The following is a 22987-nucleotide window of genomic DNA, read 5'->3' on the forward strand; positions in this document are numbered from 1 at the left end:
GCATGTATATGTGTATATATATATATGCATGCATATGTGTATATATATGTATATGTATATATATATATATATATGTATATATATATATATATATATATGTATATATATATATATGTATATATATATATATGTATATATATATATGTATATATATATATATGTATATATATATATATGTATATATATATATGTATATATATATATATATATATATATATGTATATATATATATATATATATATATATATGTATATATATATATATATATATATATATATATATATATATATATATGCAAGAGACAAGGATTTTCTGTTGTCATTCCCCGCCCAGGGAGGGAATATTGAGATGGGGGGGGGGGGTAAGTGAGCAGGGGGTGAGAGTAAGTAAGACCGCCTGTAATTTTTATAAGATAATAAGTAGTAGGCAGTTAAAATGAACATTTCTGATGTTAAAATTGTGTTCGTTAATTTACAAGAATTTAAAGTGTATATTTTTAATTCGGAAATTGTGTTCGAAACAGTTAAGGTGAATAATTCTGATTTTAAATTATATTCGATAATAAATTATAAGCATTTAAAATGATTATTTCTGATTTTGAGATTATGTTTAAGAATAAATTGTATGCATTTAGAATGAATTGTTTGATTTTGAAATTGTGTTGTAAATTGTAACTACTTAAACTGAGTTTCTCATTGCGTGCTTTGTAATAATGCTCCCATTAGGTCTATAAATAAATTAGACTGAATTTGAAAAAAAAACACAAGAAAGTTGTCTGTGTGTTTTTAATATTTCTTATGAACAATAATTAGAGGGTTGACCAATTGTCCCCTCTGGCAAAGGGAGATAAAAACAAATAAAAATAGAATTATATATATATATATATGATGAAAATAATGGAATTTAAGCAAAAATTGCGGCAATACAAAAAAATACTTATCGCTGCCAACTCTCACAACAACAGAACTTTTTTGCTTAAATGTATACAAGAAAAAATTATACCCAAAAGTACATTTAAATATTTGAAATATACGCACCATATTTTCCCGGATTATATTGAAAAATATTTAGTTGCTTCAGCGGATCTTTTAAAACAACAAAGTTCTCATTTATTCCATGAAGCCCGAACATTAGCTAACGGCTTACTACAAAACTACACCATGACACACAATTTTTTTTAAATATAAACAAATCAATTCAAAGATTCAGCACCCGCTATTGTCACAAACTGGATACTAAACTTACAAAATTAATTTCCGACAGCAAATGGAGAACTATAGGACGCCCGGATCTAATACAAAATCTTTCTACCAAAGTACTCTCAAACACCGAAATTGAAACCCTTAGTTTCGGACTAAAATTCGCAACTGGCATACATTCAAATATTACCACCGACGCAATTTTGAAGAATTACAAACATGAAGATACGGATTTTCAAAAAGGTTTCATACAGGGTGTTATTTCTGTTGCAGTTACTCATCCATATGAAACTGTACTTCCTAAGAGATACATAGATGCTTTGAAACACCTAGCGAATAACAAGAACTTGATTATATCACCAGCTGATAAAGGTGGTGGTATAGTATTAATGGAAAAAGATGAATACCTGGAAAAAGTTTCCACATTGTTGGCAGACAACAACACTTACACCAAAACTGATTTAAAGACAGTAAATCGAAGTGTTGAGAATTTCAACCAATCTTATAAAAAACTTATAAAATACAATAAAACTTGGATGTCATACATTGAATACCACCCCAATGTTCCATCACTATATGGCCTCCCCAAAACTCACAAACCAGACATCCCTATGCGCCCTATAATATCTGGCATCGGTAGTGCCACACACAAAATTGCACGTGCCATATCCAACGTTTTGACTCCACTACTAGGCACTATCAGCACCTCCCACATAAAGAACTCCGGAGATTTACTGAACAAAATAAAAAACATTAATGTACAAAACAAAACTATACACAGCTTAGATATAACATCATTATATACTAATGTCCCCATTAAAAAATGCTTGAATTTACTCCTTAAACATTTTAAAAAATCTAACATTAGCTTACCTTTTCCTCCTGACACTCTTATAAAAATCATTAGACTTATAACTAACATGACTTACTTTCACTTCAATAACAATTTCTATAAACAAAATTTTGGTCTTCCTATGGGTAACCCTCTTAGTGGAGTATTAGCTTGCCTTTTCTTAGAATTCCTAGAATCTGGTCCTTTCAAATTCAGATTACCTCCAAACACAGAGTATTTCAGATACATTGACGACATCTTAATTTTTCTTCCTGAAAATACGCGCATAAATATCATTAGAGACAAATTAAACTCAGTCGAACCTTCCATAAAGTTTACCTATGAAACAGAAAACAATAACTCATTACCTTTTCTAGACATACTTATAATAAAATCCAATAATAAACTATCCTTCAAAGTTCACCGCAAAACTACACACAAAAACGATTACATACATTTCTATTCACACCATAACAATAAAATAAAAACAGGGATGATAATTGGTTTCTTCTTACGTGCTTTCAGAATTGGCAGTCCTGAATTTCTTGACGAAGAATTCAAATACCTTACAAACATTTTGAAAACCTTGCAATATCCGACATATTTCAGTTTGAATGCTAAGTGCTAAGAGAAAAGCCACACAAATATTTTCCAGAATAAATAATTGTAGTAAAAAAAAAAAAAAAAATTGTGCAAACCTTTTACCACTGGCAACGCCCGCTTCAGAGAGTGAAAGAAGAAGAGAATGGCCACTGCGTCTATTTATAGACTAGAGATCATGGGAAGAGTATGCAAATAACTTTGGACGGTTTTGGCCTGTATTTGGGAGAGAGGGTGTCTTTTTTGTTTGGCAGAAGCAATTGCTGTCAGAAGTGCATTGGACTGCAGGATTGAAGAGTGAAGATTGAGTTGTGGAGTCATTGTATTTAACCACAAGCTATTCCGGCCAAGAACAGATCATGGAATCTGGGATGTTGGGATTGGGAAGAAAAAGTTGATTGCAGAACCATGAAAGTTATGCAGGAGGTTCTAGCTGAGATGAAAAAAGAAGACCCTGTTAATGGCGCTTGGCACATACCTGAAGTGAGCACAGGAGTCGTGTGGTGTGATGCAAGCAATGTTGACACTGGCGTGGTTGTCGAGATTGGCGGTGTGGTGGCGGAAGATGCAACTTGGCTGAGGAAAAGTGATGACTTTAATCACATTAACTTAGCTGAATTAGATGCTGTTCTAAAGGGTGTCAATTTGGCTATCAAATGGAGACTGACAAATATTGAAATAAGAACTGATTCAGCCACTGTACTCAGTTGGGAGAACTCTACTGTGGAGGAGAGTGGCAGAATACGAACAAAGGGTGCTGGAGAAGTGATAATAAAGCGGAGATTAGGGATGCTTAGAGAGTTGATGTCTGAATTGAAACTGCAGATAAAAGCAGTGTTTGTGCCTTCTGAAAGAAACAAGGCAGATGCGCTAACACGGATAAAAAAACAGTGGTTAATTGAGAAAGAGGAGGCGCCGATATGCTGTCTTGGAATTGGAGAAATTAAAGAGTTGCATGACAGGCATCACATGAGAGTGGAGAGAACATTATATTTGGTGAGGCAAGTGGATCCGAATGTAAAACGGGAAGAAATTCAGATGATAGTAAAGAACTGTGTTCGGTGTCAATCGATCGATCCTGCCCCAAATATACATAATCCTGGGGAAATTGGAGTTTTAACGAACTGGATGAGACTAGCTATTGACATAGCACACTACCGAGGGGGAGCGTACTTATCAATAATTGATTGTGGGCCAAGTAGACTGGCGATATGGAAGGAACTGCGAGTGGAAGCCGCATCTGCAGTTGCAACTGAATTAGAAAAGGTGATGCTTGAACGAGGTCTAGTAAGGGAGATGATAATGGACAACGGCACTGTTTTTCGCTCAGAAATCTTTCAGACGATGCTAAAAAAATGGAAGATTAAAAGTTATTACAGGGCAGCCTACAGACCTGGAGGAAATGGCATTGTGGAGCGACATCATCGGACCGTGAAAGCAATAGCTGAGAGAGGAAGAATATCGCCTGAAGAGGCCACATTTTGGTACAACATGTCCCCTAAGGTCGGGCAAAGAGATGACACAGTGCCACATAGAGCAATCTTTAATTACGAATGGAGACATCCTAGAGACATGTCACCGGAAATTAATGATCAAGGACCAGCCAGAATCCAAATAGGAGAAGAAGTTTGGGTGAAACCGCCTAATGCTCGATGCACAACGCAGTGGGGAAGAGGAGTGATAACAGGAGTGCAATCTCCAAACAACTTAAGTGTCAATGGAATGCCACAACATGTTTTAGATTTAAGGCGTGTGGTCCATTTAAGTGATGAGGATGGTGGTACTGAGCCACGGAGTGATGAAGATGAACCGGTGCCGATGCAGAGACCGCAAAGAGAATGCAATGCGCCGATCTGGACACGGGATTATGAGATGTGAATGATCTTTAATGATCATGGGGGCGTGTAGTAAAAAAAAAAAAAAAATCGTGCAAACCTTTTACCACTGGCAACGCCCGCTTCAGAGAGTGAAAGAAGAAGAAGAGAATGGCCACTGCTCCTATTTATAGATTAGAGATCATGGGAAGAATATGCAAATAACTTTGAACGGTTTTGTCCTATAAAAAGCCTGTATTTGGGAGAGAGGGTGTCTTTTTTGTTTGGCAGAAGCAATTGCTGTCAGAAGTGCATTGGACTGCAGGATTGAAGAGTGAAGATTGAGTTGTGGAGTCATTGTATTTAACCACAATAATAATAAAAAATCATACACACCAGACCTTTCTCTCATAAACAGACATCTTCTTTTACCTACACACACCAATAATACAATAATCTATAACACACTAAACAAACTAAAAATTCCTATCGTACAAACCACATCACTAATCATAAGACATATATTAAAAACTATGAAACATCTCTATAACAAACCAGTTTCCGATGGAGGTATATACACTATTCCGTGCCATAATTGCCATCATAAATACGTTGGTGAAACTCAGCATAAATTGGAAAAAAGGCTCAATGAACACAAAAGAGATATAAAAAATAGCAATTCTCTAAGTGCATTATTCTCTCATTCATTGCAACATAACCACACCTTTGACTTTAAACAAGCAAAAGTAGTTAAATTTATTTCAAATAAACCATGCCGGAGACTTCTTGAATCTGCGCTTATCGCAATTTCAAGCACTATTAAACAACGTGGAGGTTTCTATAACATAGCGCCACTAATAAGTAAACTTTTATTAAAAGAACATTATTTAACTGTGGACACAGGTTAACTTTCTCACACCTTTCAACACCCCCTGTAATAATTAACACATAATCTTAATCAATAAATTACATAAAAAACACTCATTTCATTTCTGTTACAAACTTATATTTGAATTTCAACAGATATATCTTTTTCCCAATAAGAATATAAACTTGCGTTTATAGTTTTAAAATTACATTAACGACTATATGACGTCACTAAAATTTCCTTCTCTTTAACAGTGCCAGCCCTCCCCCTCCTTTTTTGAATTTCACCATCATTTTTCCGTTTCTCTGAAATAGAACTGCGTCACACTGTGCACGTGAAACATTTTCAAATATTTTGTACTGGTATATTTTTTTGGTTTCTTAATCTCATTCATCCAGAGGAAGTCTCGAAATAAAGACGAAACGTTGATGAACACATAATACGGTTTGTTCCTTTTTATTTTATATATATATATATATGTTATGGGTGCATTCTGGGCTGTCCTGCTCTGGGCTATAATTTGAAAAACTGGAGAAATTTAAACTGAAATTTCAGTGAATAAAATTGGAAATTAAATTGAAAAATTTTTTGAAAGTTTAAATCAATACTTCTGAGAAAAATTGCTAATGTTGTTTTAAAAATAGATTGAGAATTTCAAATTGATATTCTGTGGATTAAATTGAAAATAATGTTGAAAAGAATTTCAAATTGATATTATGTGGATTAAAACCACTGTAAAAAAGTAATAATGAATGCAAGAGAATTGTATGCTCAGTGTGTCAAGTTCAAATGATAAAATTTAAAAACTACTTTAAATTTATTTTTAGATGTAAGGGAAACTAGTCCACTACATTATTATGAAGCATGCAAAAAAAAATGTTTAACGAGTTCAAATACCCACTGTGGATAAAAATTTCTGCCAAAACCAGAAGATCAAGTCCCAGGATAACATGTGGTTCACTATCCCATCGAAAGATGTTTCCCGAATCATGCATACATTTCCAGAAACAACTCTGGTTAGTAATGAAGGTGACGTGATGCTACCCGATTTTTGACTCAAGCTGAAACCTGATGGTTACATTCACATTCAGGGCAAAGTCATGAAATCCTAGATCACTCAGGCAGCCGTACATGTGGCAGCAAAGCTCAGCATCCTGCAAGACGAGCTAAAAAATCCATGCATCGGTGTCAGATAACTTTATCAACCACACTTCACCTAACATCTGGTCTCTAAACTTGTTTGATTGCAAACCGCTTGACTTCTTTGTGTCGAATGCAATGGAACAATTCAGCTGCAACATAAAAGAAATGCTTCAACCAGGCGTGTTTGGGAACCTAAGTAGAGAGCTTGAAGTTGTCAAAGATGGGTTCATGGATTGAAACTGACAGAACAAGTCATGAAGACAAATTGATCATAGTTTGATGTAGAAATCTCAAAAACTGAAACTGATTTTTTCCAAAGCAGTTATCTTTGGAACATTGTACAACCCATACAACTTTTTAAAGAAAATTGAAAAATATTGTAGGTAACGTTTTTATTAAAAAGATAAATTGCTTTTCAAAACAATTTTTTAAAATATCAATACTTACATGTTAATGGTAATATTCGAAGTAAGACTGAGGATTGTTTCAGCAAGTTTCGTTTTTTCTATACTGTCAACACCAAATATCTATTAGATGCAAAAATAAAAAAGAAAACAATTACATTTTTATTTTTGTTGGAAATTCTGAAATGAAGAATTTTTATAATCACAGCTAAAGTATTTATCAATGACTTGTAATCTAAATAGATGAATGCGAAAGTTTTTACCTTCAAAACGGCTCACTGTTAATGAAATAAATAATGCGTCTTTTGAATTGCTGCATATATAGTAGAGAGCAAGACAAAAATACATCTATTTGCATGCTTAATTTGCTTAACTATTTTTAAACAATTTATAATAAACGTTTAGTGTTATTCATTTGAAATTTTCTGATCCTATTTTCTCTTAAGTCAATTTTAACAGTAATTAAAATAAAAATAGATTATCAAAACCTTTCTTAAACTATAATGTTCATTAATTATTAATTAAAATTAATATAATGTTCATTAATTGTGTGAAAGATAGAGCTTACACAGTTCTCATCTAAATGTTATTACAAACTTTAGAAATGTTAAAAGGTTATTATTGAAATTTATAAGATACTTATATTAGTCAGTATGGTTGGCTTCTCTTGTCTCTGTAAAGCAAACCCAATCACTGCTCTTTTACAGGATTCTTACTTTAATTATGATAATGACATAGCCATTCTTGGAGAAAACCTTTCCAATATCCAATCATAGACAAAATGCACCACTTCTAAGATTAGTGTAGCAATTTTTTTGATAAAATATTTTTGATATAATGATTAAAGAAAATTGGAAAGTTCTATTTATAGACACTAGGCCAATCAAATGAAACCATGTTTTGCTAGCAATCAATCAGAAATTGGTAGCACTCCATAAAAATATTGGATCTGTTAGAATTTTGACACATAATTTTTGTGTGCACACAAGAATGATCATCTGCAAACTTTTAAAGTTCAAGACTTATACAGATTAGCCACCCACCAAAAACTTTTTTAAAGTTAAAAATGGTTTTCAACTCAAAAATATGAAGGTAAATGCTACAAAAACAAAAATCCTCTCCACACGCTTCTTCTCAATGAGGAAACCCTCAAAGAGGTCGATCACTTCAAATACCTGGGCTTAATGTTTGTCATGGGTCAGGGGTACAATGACATTGACGTCCAAATCAACAATGTCCGGCATGCTTTTAGTCATCTACAACCCTGCCTGAGTTTACAATTGGCATAAAAGTTCAGATTTATCAGGCGCTTGTTTGGATAATCCTTCTCTATGACTGCAATAAGAGATGTGGATTTCAAAATGTTTTAGTGTTTAATCTATACTGCTTTTGACTAATTCTGCAAGTCTGCTGGTACCATTTTGTCTCCAATACACAAATCGGGACATGATACAGGATCATCCCTCTAAATGAAGCACTTTTGAAGAGGAGACTGTCAGTTTGGCCAAACTTCATGACACAACACAGAAGAGTTCATCCATGAAGCAATAGATCTGGAATGACCCCAAAACACCTAGGAGGTCAGCTGAAGATGTGGTTATGTACCATCAACGCCAATGTCGAACCTACTTTCAGTCAACAGGTATACGATATTCGTTGCTGGTCCTCGGATCGACTGCCCATAACTATCTTGGCCAATGCAGACTATCGTGTCTGTTTTGTGTTCAATCCGTTCTGGGTGAATGTCGCCAAAGTTAAAAAACAAGTTCCAAGTGATTACGTGAGTCAACTTATATAAACTCAAACGCTTAGGACTATTTTTTTCTTTACTTTTAAAAGGTCAACATTCATCAACTGCATTATGTCAGAGGGCTGTCAGAGTCAACAACAATTCTATGAATAAAATTAGCGTCAATAAAATGAACCATTCATTCAAGTGCCGCTTGTTATGGATTTAGGTGAATACGATATTAAAAATCACTTCATTAGTACTTATGCACTTGTTACCGGGCTGATAGGTGTTATGTAACTATTCTGTACTTTCACCTAAAAAATTAATAAACAGAAAAGATATCATAAAACTTGAATTTATATATATACTAGCGAGGGGTACCCGGCATTGCCCGGGTGTTTGGAGGTGTGTGCGGAAACTCCGGGGAGGGGGGAGGGTTAAAAAAAATGTTTTGGTAGGTAAGTATGAGGATCGAACCCGAACCCTTGAGGCAAAGTTGTAAATTAAAGTGTGAAAAAAAAACGTGCGACGTTAACCATTGCCCCACCGCGAGATGCTAAAGGAAACCTGTTTGAATTTATTTAATTACTTGGATTTGGCAGGTGCCCGTTTTAATGAGTTAATGAGGTCAAGTTTGACTGCGGGATTTTTATTTTCCCAAGATGTTATAGGAAAAAGATCAACCCACATGCAGCAAGCGACAAATGTTGAATATTTATCTTCCCGAAATCGAGCAAGTTAAATAGACAGGCGAGCTTCGTTGTTAACTGTGAGATATTACGACTTATATGTGATATAAAGTTTTAAAAAGTTGTGAAGCGAGCGAGCAACCGCTTCTCTGAACTAAGCCTTTTGTAGACATATAGAAAAAGCGAACATACATACATACATTTTCGCTTTTATATTTATAAATAATCGTTTTATTATATTTTTTGGAGGAAGGGATTAACTTAGCAAGATAAAGAACCGTTTGAATAAATCCATAATGATTTAAATTTGTAATTATAAGTTCCCAACAGTTCTGGCAAATAGCAAACAGGATCTTGAACAGAAGCGTGCGTTCTATCCCAACTATCATCAATGGACCTGAGGTCATCTTTCAGCATCAGACAAGGCCAGACTATTTGCCAAGAACTTTGCAGTACTCAAAAAACTTCAACCAGAACTAGCGCCCATACTTACAAAACTGTTTAAACGTTGTCTTAAGGAGAATAGCTTCCCATCACCCTGGAAAATCTCATCAGTATGCCCTGTATTTAAGAATTCAGGTGATCGCTCATCTCCCTCTCAGTACAGGCCAATAAGTCTCCTGTGCGTCATGAGTAAGTTGCTGGAATCTGTGTTAAATACAGAAGTAATCAACCATCTCACAAAAATAACCTTCTTAGTGACATGCAATATGGTTTTCGTTCTGCTAGATCTACAGCAGATGTGCTTACAGTTATATTTCATAGGATTAGCAAATCTCTCGATGGAGGCTACCTTTCTAGGGCAATTGCTCTTGACATATCTAAGGCCTTTGATAGGGTATGACATAAAGGTTTATCTAGAAGTGTAAGCCATTTTTAGTTTCAGAACAGTTTCAGATGGTTCGCTGTTACACACAAGGCCTGGGAGGTGACTTGTTTGTAGTAGACAGTTCCACAGAACAAAATATTCTTACCGTGTCGAGACGGGAAAGAACATGTGAAATTGCTCCAGAAAAGGTTCAATATTTATGAAGCAATTCTGGTTTTTGATTGGTTGGTAGCAGAACGTGAATTAATTTGATTCGTCAGTTCTTAGCAGCATCGTTTATAAATAGAATCGTCCGACTGTGTGGGATCATACCCCATTATACCTCAAAATATTGCAACAGTTTACTTCACAAGATCTCTAGCTATGGTATAGCTGGAAATGTCTTCTCAATTATTAAATCATTTCTTTCTGATCTTGAGCATGTGGTACAATTATGACGAGATCCCTGGCGACACCAGATGATCTTGCTTTTCAAATAGAGGAAGAGAAGATGGGAGAGGATGAGGCATGGTCAGGGGGGGGGCCATGCTGACACTTCGTCAAGGAAAAACAGATGTTTATGAAAAATGTCCAGAAGAAATAAAATATTTCAATGGGAAATAAATAGTTATCGCTTATCACATCAGTGCCAGGGTGGGGTTTTAAAAGAAAGACAAACGAAAATGCATCTATCAACAACGAAAAGGTTGCTTTTAAAAACCTCTGTGATAAGTATGAAGAATGGGGGTCAAAAAGTAGGGGTCACCGCCAGGCATTGTTCAACCTGGGTGACTAATCATGCCTAATTGGTAACAAGTAAAAAACCTCAGTGCAGGTGGGGGTTTGAGGTCTGGTAGAGATAAGCTCTAAAGGGAAAAAAAAAGAAAGAATAACTCCAAAAAGGTGGAGGAGGAATTTCTGATTTGATAAAAACGATTGACTTTTTGGAGTTAGGGTCCTTAGTTCTTTTTACTGTCTGGCATTCGAGGCGTCCACATCGCTCTCACCCCCGCCTGGGGTGGGGGGTGGGGGGATAACCCTCATAAGAGCTAAGTTGAAAAGCTCTTGTTCTTAGCTGGGAAATTCATTAGTGGAACTTAAGTATACAACCTGCATCATGAAGCTTGAATCAAAGAATTCGACTAAACAAGTGTAAAACGATTTATGAATAATTATTTTTTTTGTTATATAAAAATGTCCCAGAGTTTTTCCTTGTTTCTCGATTTGCCAGCCTGAATGAAGATGCAGTTTATTTCAGGTATGCCCTGACGCCAGATGATGAAGGAGACAGATTGGATCCAGCACAAGCCTGAGTGATGGCCGAAATCGACAATGTTGCCACACGGACTTAGGGTCATGCACATTTCACGTGCCCTGAGCAGCCGAGAGATATTTTCCAGTGACCAGTGAGAGTCTGGTCACCCTTGAGGGGTCCACCACTAGACAAGTAAGAATGTAGCCCTGCTGGGTCCATCTATGGTCCTGTGAGCTGGGAGTGACGAACACGGCCAGAAGTACATCACAAGTATGCTCCAGTGAACCAGGATAGTGATGGATGCGGCCCGGCCCTCAGACGAACGAGAGGGGGTTAGGGTTATACAATGGGGATAGAAGTGGCTGGTTACTTTTAATGCATTTAAAACCAAGCTTCTCCCTTTACATCATCAACATTCTGATCCACATCTGGCATCAATTGAAACGAATGGCTCTCGTCTTCAGGAGGTCTCAAGTTTTGACAAGCTTCTGGGCTTGACCGTTACTCCTGATCTTAAATGGAACACGTACATCAAATCTGTTGCCAAGGCCGCTGGAAAAATGGTGGGATCTTTCTATTGATCCAGTAGATATCTCACTGCTGATGCTATTCTCTATCTATATAAGAGCCAGGTACGTCCAAGGATGGAATACTGTTGCCACATCTGGGCAGGAGCTGCTAGAAAGGACTTGTCCTGCCTTGATAGAGTTCAAAATAGACTTTGTAGCCTCGTAGGAGATGTCCTTTTCTCTTCCCTTCAACCTCTATCTCATAGAAGAGATGTTGCGAGTTTGTCTCTGATGTATCGTTATTTTCATGGAAAGTGTTTGACTGAGCTTCAGTCTATGGTCCCCCCTCACCAAACTTTCACAAGAAATACCCATCTAGCTGAAAACACTATCAATAATTCCCCCCCACTCTTTATCTGTGCCTAAACCTAAACATAGATTCTATGAACAAAGCTTCTTTCTTAGAACTGCACGTCTGTGGAATTGTCTTTCATTTTCCTGCTTTCCGGCTGACTACAATATGGTTGTCTTCAAGTCTAACGTAAATAAGTTCTTGATGAGCCGTTCCATATAAGTTAACAAATTTACCGAATTTTCATTACTAATGATTACTATATCGTCCAATTTCTAATGTACACTCTTTAACCCTTATCCTCGAGTGGCTTCTTGACCTTGATAATGTGGTGATGCCTGTGTAAAAAAATAAAAAAATAAATAAAAAAATAAACTGGGTAAATTTTAAACCAAAAAACTTTTTTAGTTGCGTGTGACTGATGGAATTTTTTTTTTTTTTTCATTTTAATTATTCTGGATCGATAAAAGGATCCCACCATTTTTCCAGCAGCTTTGGCAACGGATTTAATGTATGTGTTCCATTTAAGATCAGGAGTAAAGGTCAAGCCCAGAAGCTTGTCAAAACATGAGGCCTCCTGAAGACAAGAGCCATTCATTTCAATTGATGCCAGATGGGGATCAGAGCGTTGATGATGTAAAGATAAAAGCTTGGTTTTAGATGCATTAAAAGTAACCAGCCACTTCTTTCCCCATTGCACCACATGCTCAAGATCAGAGGAGAGAGAATCAGAGACAACTTGGTCGTTTACGGTCTTAGATATGCTACCATAGATAGTAGTGTCATCAGCATAGATGTCTACGAATGATGTAAGGATGTGATTTGGAAGACCATTAATATAGATCAGGAAGAGAGTTGGGCCCAGGATGGACGGCATTAATACTAAGAGCTTCTGATTTCTGCCCATCAACCACTACTCTTATGAACCTATCAGAGAGAAATGATTTAATAATTGAGAAGACATTTCTAGCTATACCGTAGCTGGAGATCTTGTGAAGTAAACCTTTATGCCATACTCTATCAAAGGCTTTTGATAGGTCAAGAGCAATTGCCCTAGAAAGGTAGCCTCCGTCGAGAGATTTGCTAATCCTATGAGATATAACTGTAAGCACATTTGCTGTAGATCTAGCAGAACGGAAACCATATTGCGTGTCACTAAGAAGGTTATTTTTGCTGAGATGGTTGATTACTTCTGTATTTAACACAGATTCCAGCAACTTACTCATGATGCACAGGAGACTTATTGGCCTGTACTGTGAGGGAGATGAGCGATTACCTGAATTCTTAAATAGGGGCATACTGAGGAGATTTTCCAGGGTAACGGGAAGCAATTCTCCTTAAGACACTGTTTAAACAGTTCTGGTTGAAGTCTTTTGAGTACTATAATTGGAATACCGTCAGGACCGGTTGCTTTGCTGGAAACAAGTTTTTGATTAGCTTGGCAACATCACGTACAGATATTTGTATATTACATAGTATGTTTTCTGATACAGGAGGAAATATTGGAGGTTGGCAGCCTTGGTTGCAAAGTGAAGAATTAGCTGCAAAGTTCTTGGCAAAGAGTTTGGCTTTGTCTGATGCTGACGAAATTACCCCAGGTCCATTTATGAGTTGGGATAGAGCACACGCTTCTGTTCAGGATTCTGTTTGCTATTTGCCAAAACTGGTGGGAACCAAGCCGGTGCTCAGCTACTTTGGACTTGACGGACCGAGCATACAACTCTCTTGCATCCTTTATTACTTTTTTACAGTGGTTGCTGGCAGTTCTGAAAGCGGCTTTAGTCTCAGTACATCTATTATGTTGGAAGCAATAGAAAAAGTGATTTCTATGCACAATGGCAGCAGCACATTCCGGATATAAGCACGGCTGGCTGTTAGGTTTTTGCTGGAATTTTTTCGAGGGTATGAAACAGTCTATACCTACAATTAGCCATTCTGTCACGTCTGATACTATAGAGGACACATTCTTTTAAACATGGAACACAGATGTAGATCTGATATACATATACAGAAGCTTTCCCAGTCAGCCATAGAGTATCAGTATACTGTACAATGGAGAGGTACATCTGGGGAATTATTACATTTCATTTTTATCTTAACTGATACAACAGAGTGGTCGGAAGATCCAAGTGGAGACAGAACGGAAGCTGAACACAGTTCAGGGCTAGTTGTGAGAAAAAGGTCTAGGAGACTTGCATACTGGTTGTCAGTATCGGGAACATTGGTGGGTTCGTGAACAATCTGAGTGAGGTCATAAGCAACTTTAAAAGGTCAACATCAAATTAATTTAAATGAAACCGAAAAATCATTATCTAGTTTAAGTTTTTTGTTATTTATTTCATGCTTCGGTCATAGTTTAAAATACTGATTTCTCCCTCGCATTTTAATGACAGGTGCACAAAAAAAAATGGCGTCTGCATTTTCGGCGATAAACTGTAGAAGTACCCTCGAGACCTATATGTTCTATCAGGTGTTTTTGATAAACTTGAACGGAGATATTTCAAGGTTGTGTTAGGTGTCAAAATCAACATTAGTGGAAATAAAGTTCAACTGGAAGATGCTCTCTCTGACAACTTGAGAAGAAATCCAGTTGATTCATTTCCACCTCCAAAGCAACAAAAAATGTCCCTTAGTGAATCTGCTGAACATTCAGATAATTCCTGCAGTTGTGATAACGGATATCTTCAGTTATGAGCATCAAGGACAATGGATTGCTGTCTACTATGACACCAACTTTTACATTGGCCAAGTCATTGAGGTTATACATGCATCCAGCGCTGTAATAAAATTTTTATTGCAAACCAAAGTTAGAAAAGATTTTCTTCGATGGCCTTTGTCAGATGACATTGCACAGGCAGAGTCAACATTTATTTACAGATGGGGTTTTGAGGTAATGCCAGTTTCAAGTGATGGTAGGATTTGGAGTGTTCTTGATATATCTACCATAGCAGAAGCTTATGAAAGAATTCTGAGAGAAAATCAATAAGAAAAGGAATTGTAGTAAGACCTCTGCCTATAAAATATCTTACTTGTTTACTTGTCTTTTAAGTTGAAAGTTTTTCAATGCTTGAAAAAAATGACTTGTGAGTTTTTGTATAACAAATTTCTAAATCTTATTGTTGTCAACTCTTTTTTGGTGAGTTTAAATTCCGCAAAGTAAAAATACTTCTGTGGCAAAAGTTTTGTTATTAGAAACAAGTCAAACATTTTTTTGAATTCTTCACCCAAAAATTAGTAAAGTTACAAAGTTTTAAGCTTCTACCTCCAATGGTTACATTTTTACAGCAATTTCAGTAACGTATACTTTTGACTCATTTTTTTTTTTTTTTTAACCTTTTTTGCCCTTTTTACCAAATTGTCTGTTCGACTGCTTTTACATGGTCCACAATTGAATGGTTTTATCAATTTATAATTAAAAGAAAAAATTATCTTGATCTCTAATGTGTTATGAATCATACTAAGAAGATTCAATACATTAGATATCGAAATGAAATTGATATGAACAGTCAAAGTTGCATTTCCATGTCATATTTGCACTTTTTTTCCATTAGTAGTGGGATTTTGTTTAGTGTTTAGGTTGGTTTCATCTAATAATTCTTGCATTACCTCGTATTAATTTTCATTTACCACAAGATGACATTACATTTATAAGGATTTTTCACTTGTTAGTAGCTTACATTTTTAGTTATATACTATGAAATTTGGCTTCTGGACCATGATAGCAAATTTTCAACTTTCCGACAAACTTTGAACAATCATAATTTGATGGCTAATTGAGCTGCCAATTAAATTTGGTACTTTTGTTTATGGTTTACAAAAATCTATACGACCACATTAAATGATATAATGAAAATAAAATTTTAGTTTGGGATACCTAATACTATTAAAAAAAAAAATGGCACAGTCACATAAGTGCATAGGCACCACTTTATTTTATATTTTTTTTCCCCAAGGACCGATTAAATAAATTGATTTACATTTGAAGTGTTGTGTAATTATTTCTAAAAAAAAAAAAAAAAAAAAACAACTAAGTACCATAAAATAATGAGCCATGTAGGAAGACAACTAACTTTTATTATTGTCTTTTTTTTTGGAAACTTTTATTCGTTTGTTTAAAATCATTATGAATTTATTATTGCGCTCTTTTATCTTGTTAAGTCACTCCCCCCCTCAAAAAAAAATATCCAAATGAGATGGTAATGTTGTGGATGAGGCACCATACATTGTTTTAAATCATTATGAATTTATTTTTGCGCTCTTTTATCTTGTATAGTCAATCCCCCCTCCAAAAAAAATATCCAAATGAGATGGTAATGTTGTGGATGAGGTACATACATTGTTTTAAATCATTATGAATTTATTATTGCGCTCTTTTATCTTGTATAGTCAATCCCCCCTCCAAAAACAATATCCAAATGAGATGGTACTGTTGTGGATGAGGTACATACATTGTTTAAAATCATTATGAATTTATTATTGCGCTCTTGTATCTTGTTAAGTCAATCCCCCCCTCCAAAATAAATATCCAAATGAGATGGTAATGTTGTGGATGAGGCACCATACATTGTTTAAAATCATTATGAATTTATTATTGCGCTCTTTTATCTTGTTAAGTCAATCCCCCCTCCAAAAATAATATCCAAATGAGATGGTAATGTTGTGGATGAGGTACATACATTGTTTAAAATCATTATGAATTTATTATTGCGCTCTTTTATCTTGTAAAGTCAATCCCCCCCTCCAAAAAAAATATCCCAATGAGATGGTAATGTTGTGGATGAGGCACCATAAATTGATTAAAATCATTATGAATTTATTATGGCTCTCTTTTATCTTGTTAAGTCAATCCCCCCCTCCAAAAACCATATCCAAATGAGATGGTAATGTTGTGGATGAGGTACCATACATTGTTTAAAATCATTATGAATTTATTATTGCGCTCTTTTATCTTGTTAAGTCAATCCCCCACTCCAAAAAAAATATCCAAATGAGATGGTAATGATGTGGATGAGGAACCATACATTGTTTAAAATCATTATGAATTTATTATTGGGCTCTTTCATCTTGTAAAGTACATCACCCCCCTCCAAAAACAATATTCAAATGAGATGGTAATGTTGTGGATGAAGCACCATACATTGTTTAAAATCATTATGAATTTATTATTGCGCTCTTTTATCTTGTATAGTCAATCCCCCCTCCAAAAACAATATCCAAATGAGATGGTAATGTTGTGGATGAGGTACATACATTGTTTAAAATAATTATGATTTTATTATTGCGCTCTTTTATCTTGTATAGTCAATCCCCCCTCCAAAAACAATATCCAAATGAGATGGTAATGTTGTGGATGAGGTACCATACATTGTTTTAAATCATTATGAATTTATTATTGCGCTCTTTTATCTTAAGTTAACCACCCCCTCCAAAAACAATATCCAAATGAGATGGTAATGTTGTGGATGAGGTACCATACATTGTTTAAAATCATTATGAATTTATTATTGCGTTCTTTTATCTTGTTAAGTAAATCCCCCCCTCCAAAATAAATATCCAAAAGAGATGGTAATGTTGTGGATGAGGTACCATACATTGTTTAAAATCATTCTGAATTTATTATTGCGCTCTTTTATCTTGTATAGTCAATCCCCCCTCCAAACACAATATCCAAATGAGATGGTAATGTTGTGGATGAGGTACCATAAATTGTTTAAAATCATTATGAATTTATTATTGCGCTCTTTTATCTTGTATAGTCAATCCCCCCTCCAAAAACAATATCCAAATGAGATGGTAATGTTGTGGATGAGGTACCATACATTGTTTAAAATCATTATGAATTTATTATTGCGCTCTTTTATCTTAAGTTAATCCCCCCCTCCAAAAACAATATCCAAATGAGATGGTAATGTTGTGGATGAGGTACCATACATTGTTTAAAATCATTATGAATTTTTTATTGTGCTCTTTTATCTTGTTAGTCAATCCCCCCTCCAAAATATATATCCAAATGATATGGTAATGTTGTGGATGAGGCACCATACATTGTTTAAAATCATTATGAATTTATTCATGCGCTCTTTAATCTTGTAAAGTCAATCCCCTCCTCCAAAAAACATATCCAAATGAGATGGTAATGTTGTGGAGGAGGAACCATAAACTGTTTAAAATCATTATGAATTTATTATTGCGCTCTTTTATTTGTATAGTCAATCCCCCCCCCTCCAAAATAAATATCCAAATGAGATGGTAATGTTGTGGATGAGATACCATACATTGTTTAAAATCATTATGAATCTATTCATGCGCTCTTTTATCTTGTTAAGTCAATCCCCCCCTCCAAAAAAAATATCCAAATGAGATGGTAATGTTGTTGATGAGGTACCATACATTGTTTAACATCATTATGAATTTATTCATGCGCTCTTTTATCTTGCTAAGTAAACCCCCACTCCAAAATGAATATCCAAATGAGATGGTAATGTTGTTGATGAGGTAACATACATTGTTTAAAATCATTATGAATTTATTCATGTGCTCGTTTATCTTGCTAAGTCAATCCCCCCCTCCAAAAAATATCCAAATGAGATGGTAATGTTGTGGATGAGGCACCGTACATTGAAATCATTATGAATTTATTCATGCGCTCTTTTATCTTGCTAAGTCAATACCCCCCTCCAAAATAAATATCCAAATGAGATGGTAATGTTGTGGATGAGGCACCATACATTGTTTAAAATCATTATGAATGTATTCATGCGCTCTTTTGTCTTGCTAAGTAAATCCCCCACTCTAAAATAAATATCCAAATGAGATGGTAATGTTGTGGAAGAGGCAACATACATTGAAATCATTATGAATTTATTCATGCACTCTTTTATCTTGCTAAGTCAATTGATGAGGTACTATATATTTAAATCATTATATTGGGCTCTTTTATCATGCTAAGTCAATCCCCCCCTCCAAAATAAATATCCAAATGAGATGGTAATGTTGTGGATGAGGTACCATATATTTAAATCATTATTAATTCATTCATGTGCTCTTTTATCTTGCTAAGTAAATACCCCCTCTCCAAAACAAATATCCAAATGAGATGGTAATGTAGTGGATGAGGTACCATACATTGTTTAAAATCATTATGAATTTATTCATGGGCTCTTTTATCATGCCAAGTCAACCCCCCCCCCAAAAAAAAACATATCCAAATGAGATGGTAATGCTGATGATGAGGTACCAAACATCGTTTAAAATCTTTATGAATTTATTTATGTGCTCTGTAATCATGCTAAGTCAATCCCCCCCTCCAAAATAAATATCCAAATGAGATGGTAATGTTGTGGATCAGGTACCATATATTTAAATCATTATGAATTCATTCATGGGCTCTTTTATAATGCTACATCAATCCCCCTACAAAATAAATATCCAAATGAGATGGTAATGTTGCGGATGAGGTACGATATATTTAAATCATTATGAATTTATTCATGCGCTCTTTTATCTTGCTAAGTCAATCCCCCCCTCCAAAATAAATATCCAAATGGGATGGTAATGTGGTGGATGAGGTACCATACATTGTTTAAAATCATTATGAATGTATTGATGCGTTCTTTTGTCTTTCTAAGTAAATCCCCCACTCCAAAATAAATATCCAAATGAGATGGTAATGTTGTGGATGAGGCACCATACATTGTTTAAAATCATTATGAATTTATTATTGCGCTCTTTTATCTTGTTAAGTCAATCCCCCCCTCAAAAACAAATATCCAAATGAGATGGTAATGTTGTGGATGAGGCACCATAAATTGTTTAAAATCATTATGAATTTATTCATGCGCTCTTTTATCTTGCTAAGTCAATCCCCCCCTCTAAAATAAATATTCAAATGAGATGGTAATGTTGTGGACGAGGCACCACACATTAAAATCATTATGAATCTATTAAATCGCTCTTTTATCTTGCTAAGTCAATCCCACCCTCAAAAATAAATATCCAAATGAGATGGTAATGTTGTGGATGAGGTACATACAGTGTTTAAAATCATTATGAATTTATTATTTCGCTCTTTTATCTTGCTAAGTCAATCCCCCCCTCCAAAACATATATGCAAATGAGATGGTAATGTTGTGGATGAGGCACCATACATTGTTTAAAATCATTGTGAATTTATTATTGCCCTCTTTTATCTTGCTAAGTCAATCCCCCCCTCCAAAATAAATATCCAAATGAGATGGTAATGTTGTGGATGAGGCACCGTACATTGTTTTAAATCATTATGAATTTATTGTTGCGCTCTTTTATCTTGTTAAGTCAATCCCCCCCCTCCAAAATATACATCCAAATGAGATGGTAATGTGGTGGATGAGGCATCATACATTGTTTAAAATCATTATGAATTTATTCATGCGCTCTTTTATCTTGTTAAGTCACTCCCCCCCTCCAAAATAAATATCCAAATGAGATGGTAATGTTGTGGATGAGGCACCATAAATTGTTTAAAATCATTATGAATTTATTATTGCCCTCTTTTATCTTGTTAAGTTAATCCCCCCCCTCTAAAATAAATATCCAAATGAGATGGTAATGTTGTGGATGAGGCACCATATATTGAAATCATTATGAATCTATTATTGCGCTCTTTTATCTTGTTAAGTCAATTTCCCCCTCCAAAATAAATATCCAAATGAGATGGTAATGTAGTGGATGAGGCACCATACATTGTTTAAAATCATTATGAATTACTTCATGTGCTCGTTTATCTTGCTAAGTCAATCCCCCTCTCCAAAACATATCCAAATGAGATGGTAATGTTATGGATGAGGCACTATACATTGAAATCATTATGAATTTATTCATGCGCTCTTTTATCTTGCTAAGTCAATACCCCACTCCAAAATAAATATCCAAATGAGATGGTAATGTTGTGGATGAGGCACCATACATTGTTTAAAATCATTATGAATGTATTCATGCGCTCTTTTGTCTTGCTAAGTAAATCCCCCACTCCAAAATAAATATCCAAATGAGATGGTAATGTTGTGGATGAGATACCATACATTGTTTAAAATCATTATGAATTTATTCATGCGCTCTTTTATCTTGTAAAGTCAATCCCCCCCTCCAAAATAAATATCCAAATGAGATGGTAAATTTTGTGGATGAGGTACCATATCTTTAAATGATTATGAATTTATTCATGTGCTCTTTATCATGTTAAGTCAATCCAGCCCTCCAAAATAAATATCCAAATGAGATGGTAATGTTGTGGATGAGGTACCATACATTGAAATCATTATGAATTTATTCATGCGCTCTTTTATCTTGCTAAGTCAATTGATGAGGTACTATATATTTAAATCATTATATTGGGCTCTTTTATTATGCTAAGTCAATGACCCCTCCAAAATAAATATCCAAATGAGATGGTAATGTTGTGGATGAGGTACCATATATTTAAATCATTATTAATTTATTCATGTGCTCATTTGTCTTGCTAAGTAAATCCCCCACTCCAAAAAAAATATCCAAATGAGATGGTAATGTTGTGGATGAGGTACCATACATTGTTTAAAATCATTATGAATTTATTAATGTGCTCTTTTATCATGCTAAATCAATCCCCCCTCCAAAATAAATATCCAAATGAGATGGTAATGTTGTGGATTAGGTACCATACATTAAAATCATTATGAATTTATTAATGTGCTCTTTTATCTTGCTAAGTAAATCCGCCCTCCAACAAAACATATCCAAATGAGATGGTAAAGCTGTGGATGAGGTACGACATCGTTTAAAATCTTTATGAATTTATTCATGTGCTCTATAATCATGCTAAGTTAATCCCCCACTCCAAAATAAATATCCAAATGAGATGGTAATGTTGTGGATAAGTTACCATATATTTAAATCATTATGAATTCATTCATGGGCTGTTTTATAATGCTAAATCAATCCTCCCTCCAAAATAAATATCCAAATGAGATGGTAATGTTGTGGAAAAGGTACGATATATTTAAATTATTACGAATTTAATCATGCGCACTTTTATATTGCTAAGTCCATCCCCCCCTCCAAAATAAATATCCAAATGAGATGGTAATGTGGTGGATGAGGTACGATATATTTAAATCATTATGAATTCATTCATGGGCTCTTTTATATTGCTAAATCAATCCCCCCCTCCAAAATAAATATCCAAATGAGATGGTAATGTTGTGGATGAGGTACCATACATTGTTTAAAATCATTATGAATGTATTCATGTGCTCTTTTGTCTTGCTAAGTAAATCCCCCACTCCAAAATAAATATCCAAATGAGATGGTAATGTTGTGGATGAGGTACCATACATTGTTTAATATCATTATGAATTTATTCATGCGCTCTTTTACCTTGCTAAGTCAATCCCCCCCTCAAAAAAAAATATCCAAATGAGATTGTAAAGTTTTGGAAGAGGCACCATACATTGAAATCATTATGAATTTATTCATGCGCTCTTTTATCTTGTTAAGTCAATCCCCCCTTCCAAAATAAATATGCACATGAGATGGTAATGTTATGGATGAGGCACCATACATTTGTTAAAATCATTACGAATTTATTATTGCGCTCTTTTATCTTGTTAAGTCAATCCCCCCCTCCAAAATAAATATCCAAATGAGATGGTAATGTTGTGGATGAGGCACCATACATTTGTTAAAATCATTATGAATTTATTATTGGGCTCTTTTATCTTGTTAAGTCAATCCCCCCCTCCAAAATAAATATCCAAATGAGATGGT

At 34.9% G+C, this 22987-nt stretch overlaps 1 protein-coding gene across 2 annotated transcripts in view; it reads right to left on the reverse strand.

The window, feature by feature from the left end:
- LOC145265440 (centromere protein M-like) overlaps positions 1 to 22987 on the reverse strand; it is a 174871-nt gene that overhangs the window by 116693 nt on the left and 35191 nt on the right. For both annotated transcript variants that reach the window (XM_080121286.1, XM_080121285.1), the window contains exon 2: positions 6904 to 6983. In XM_080121286.1, the coding sequence (XP_079977412.1) occupies positions 6904 to 6983 (80 nt within the window). The remainder of the gene's footprint in view (positions 1 to 6903; positions 6984 to 22987) is intronic.

This window comes from Euprymna scolopes, chromosome 40, assembly GCF_053919585.1.
Source record: "Euprymna scolopes isolate OS-2025 chromosome 40, ASM5391958v1, whole genome shotgun sequence".
Lineage (NCBI taxonomy): Eukaryota > Metazoa > Mollusca > Cephalopoda > Sepiida > Sepiolidae > Euprymna > Euprymna scolopes.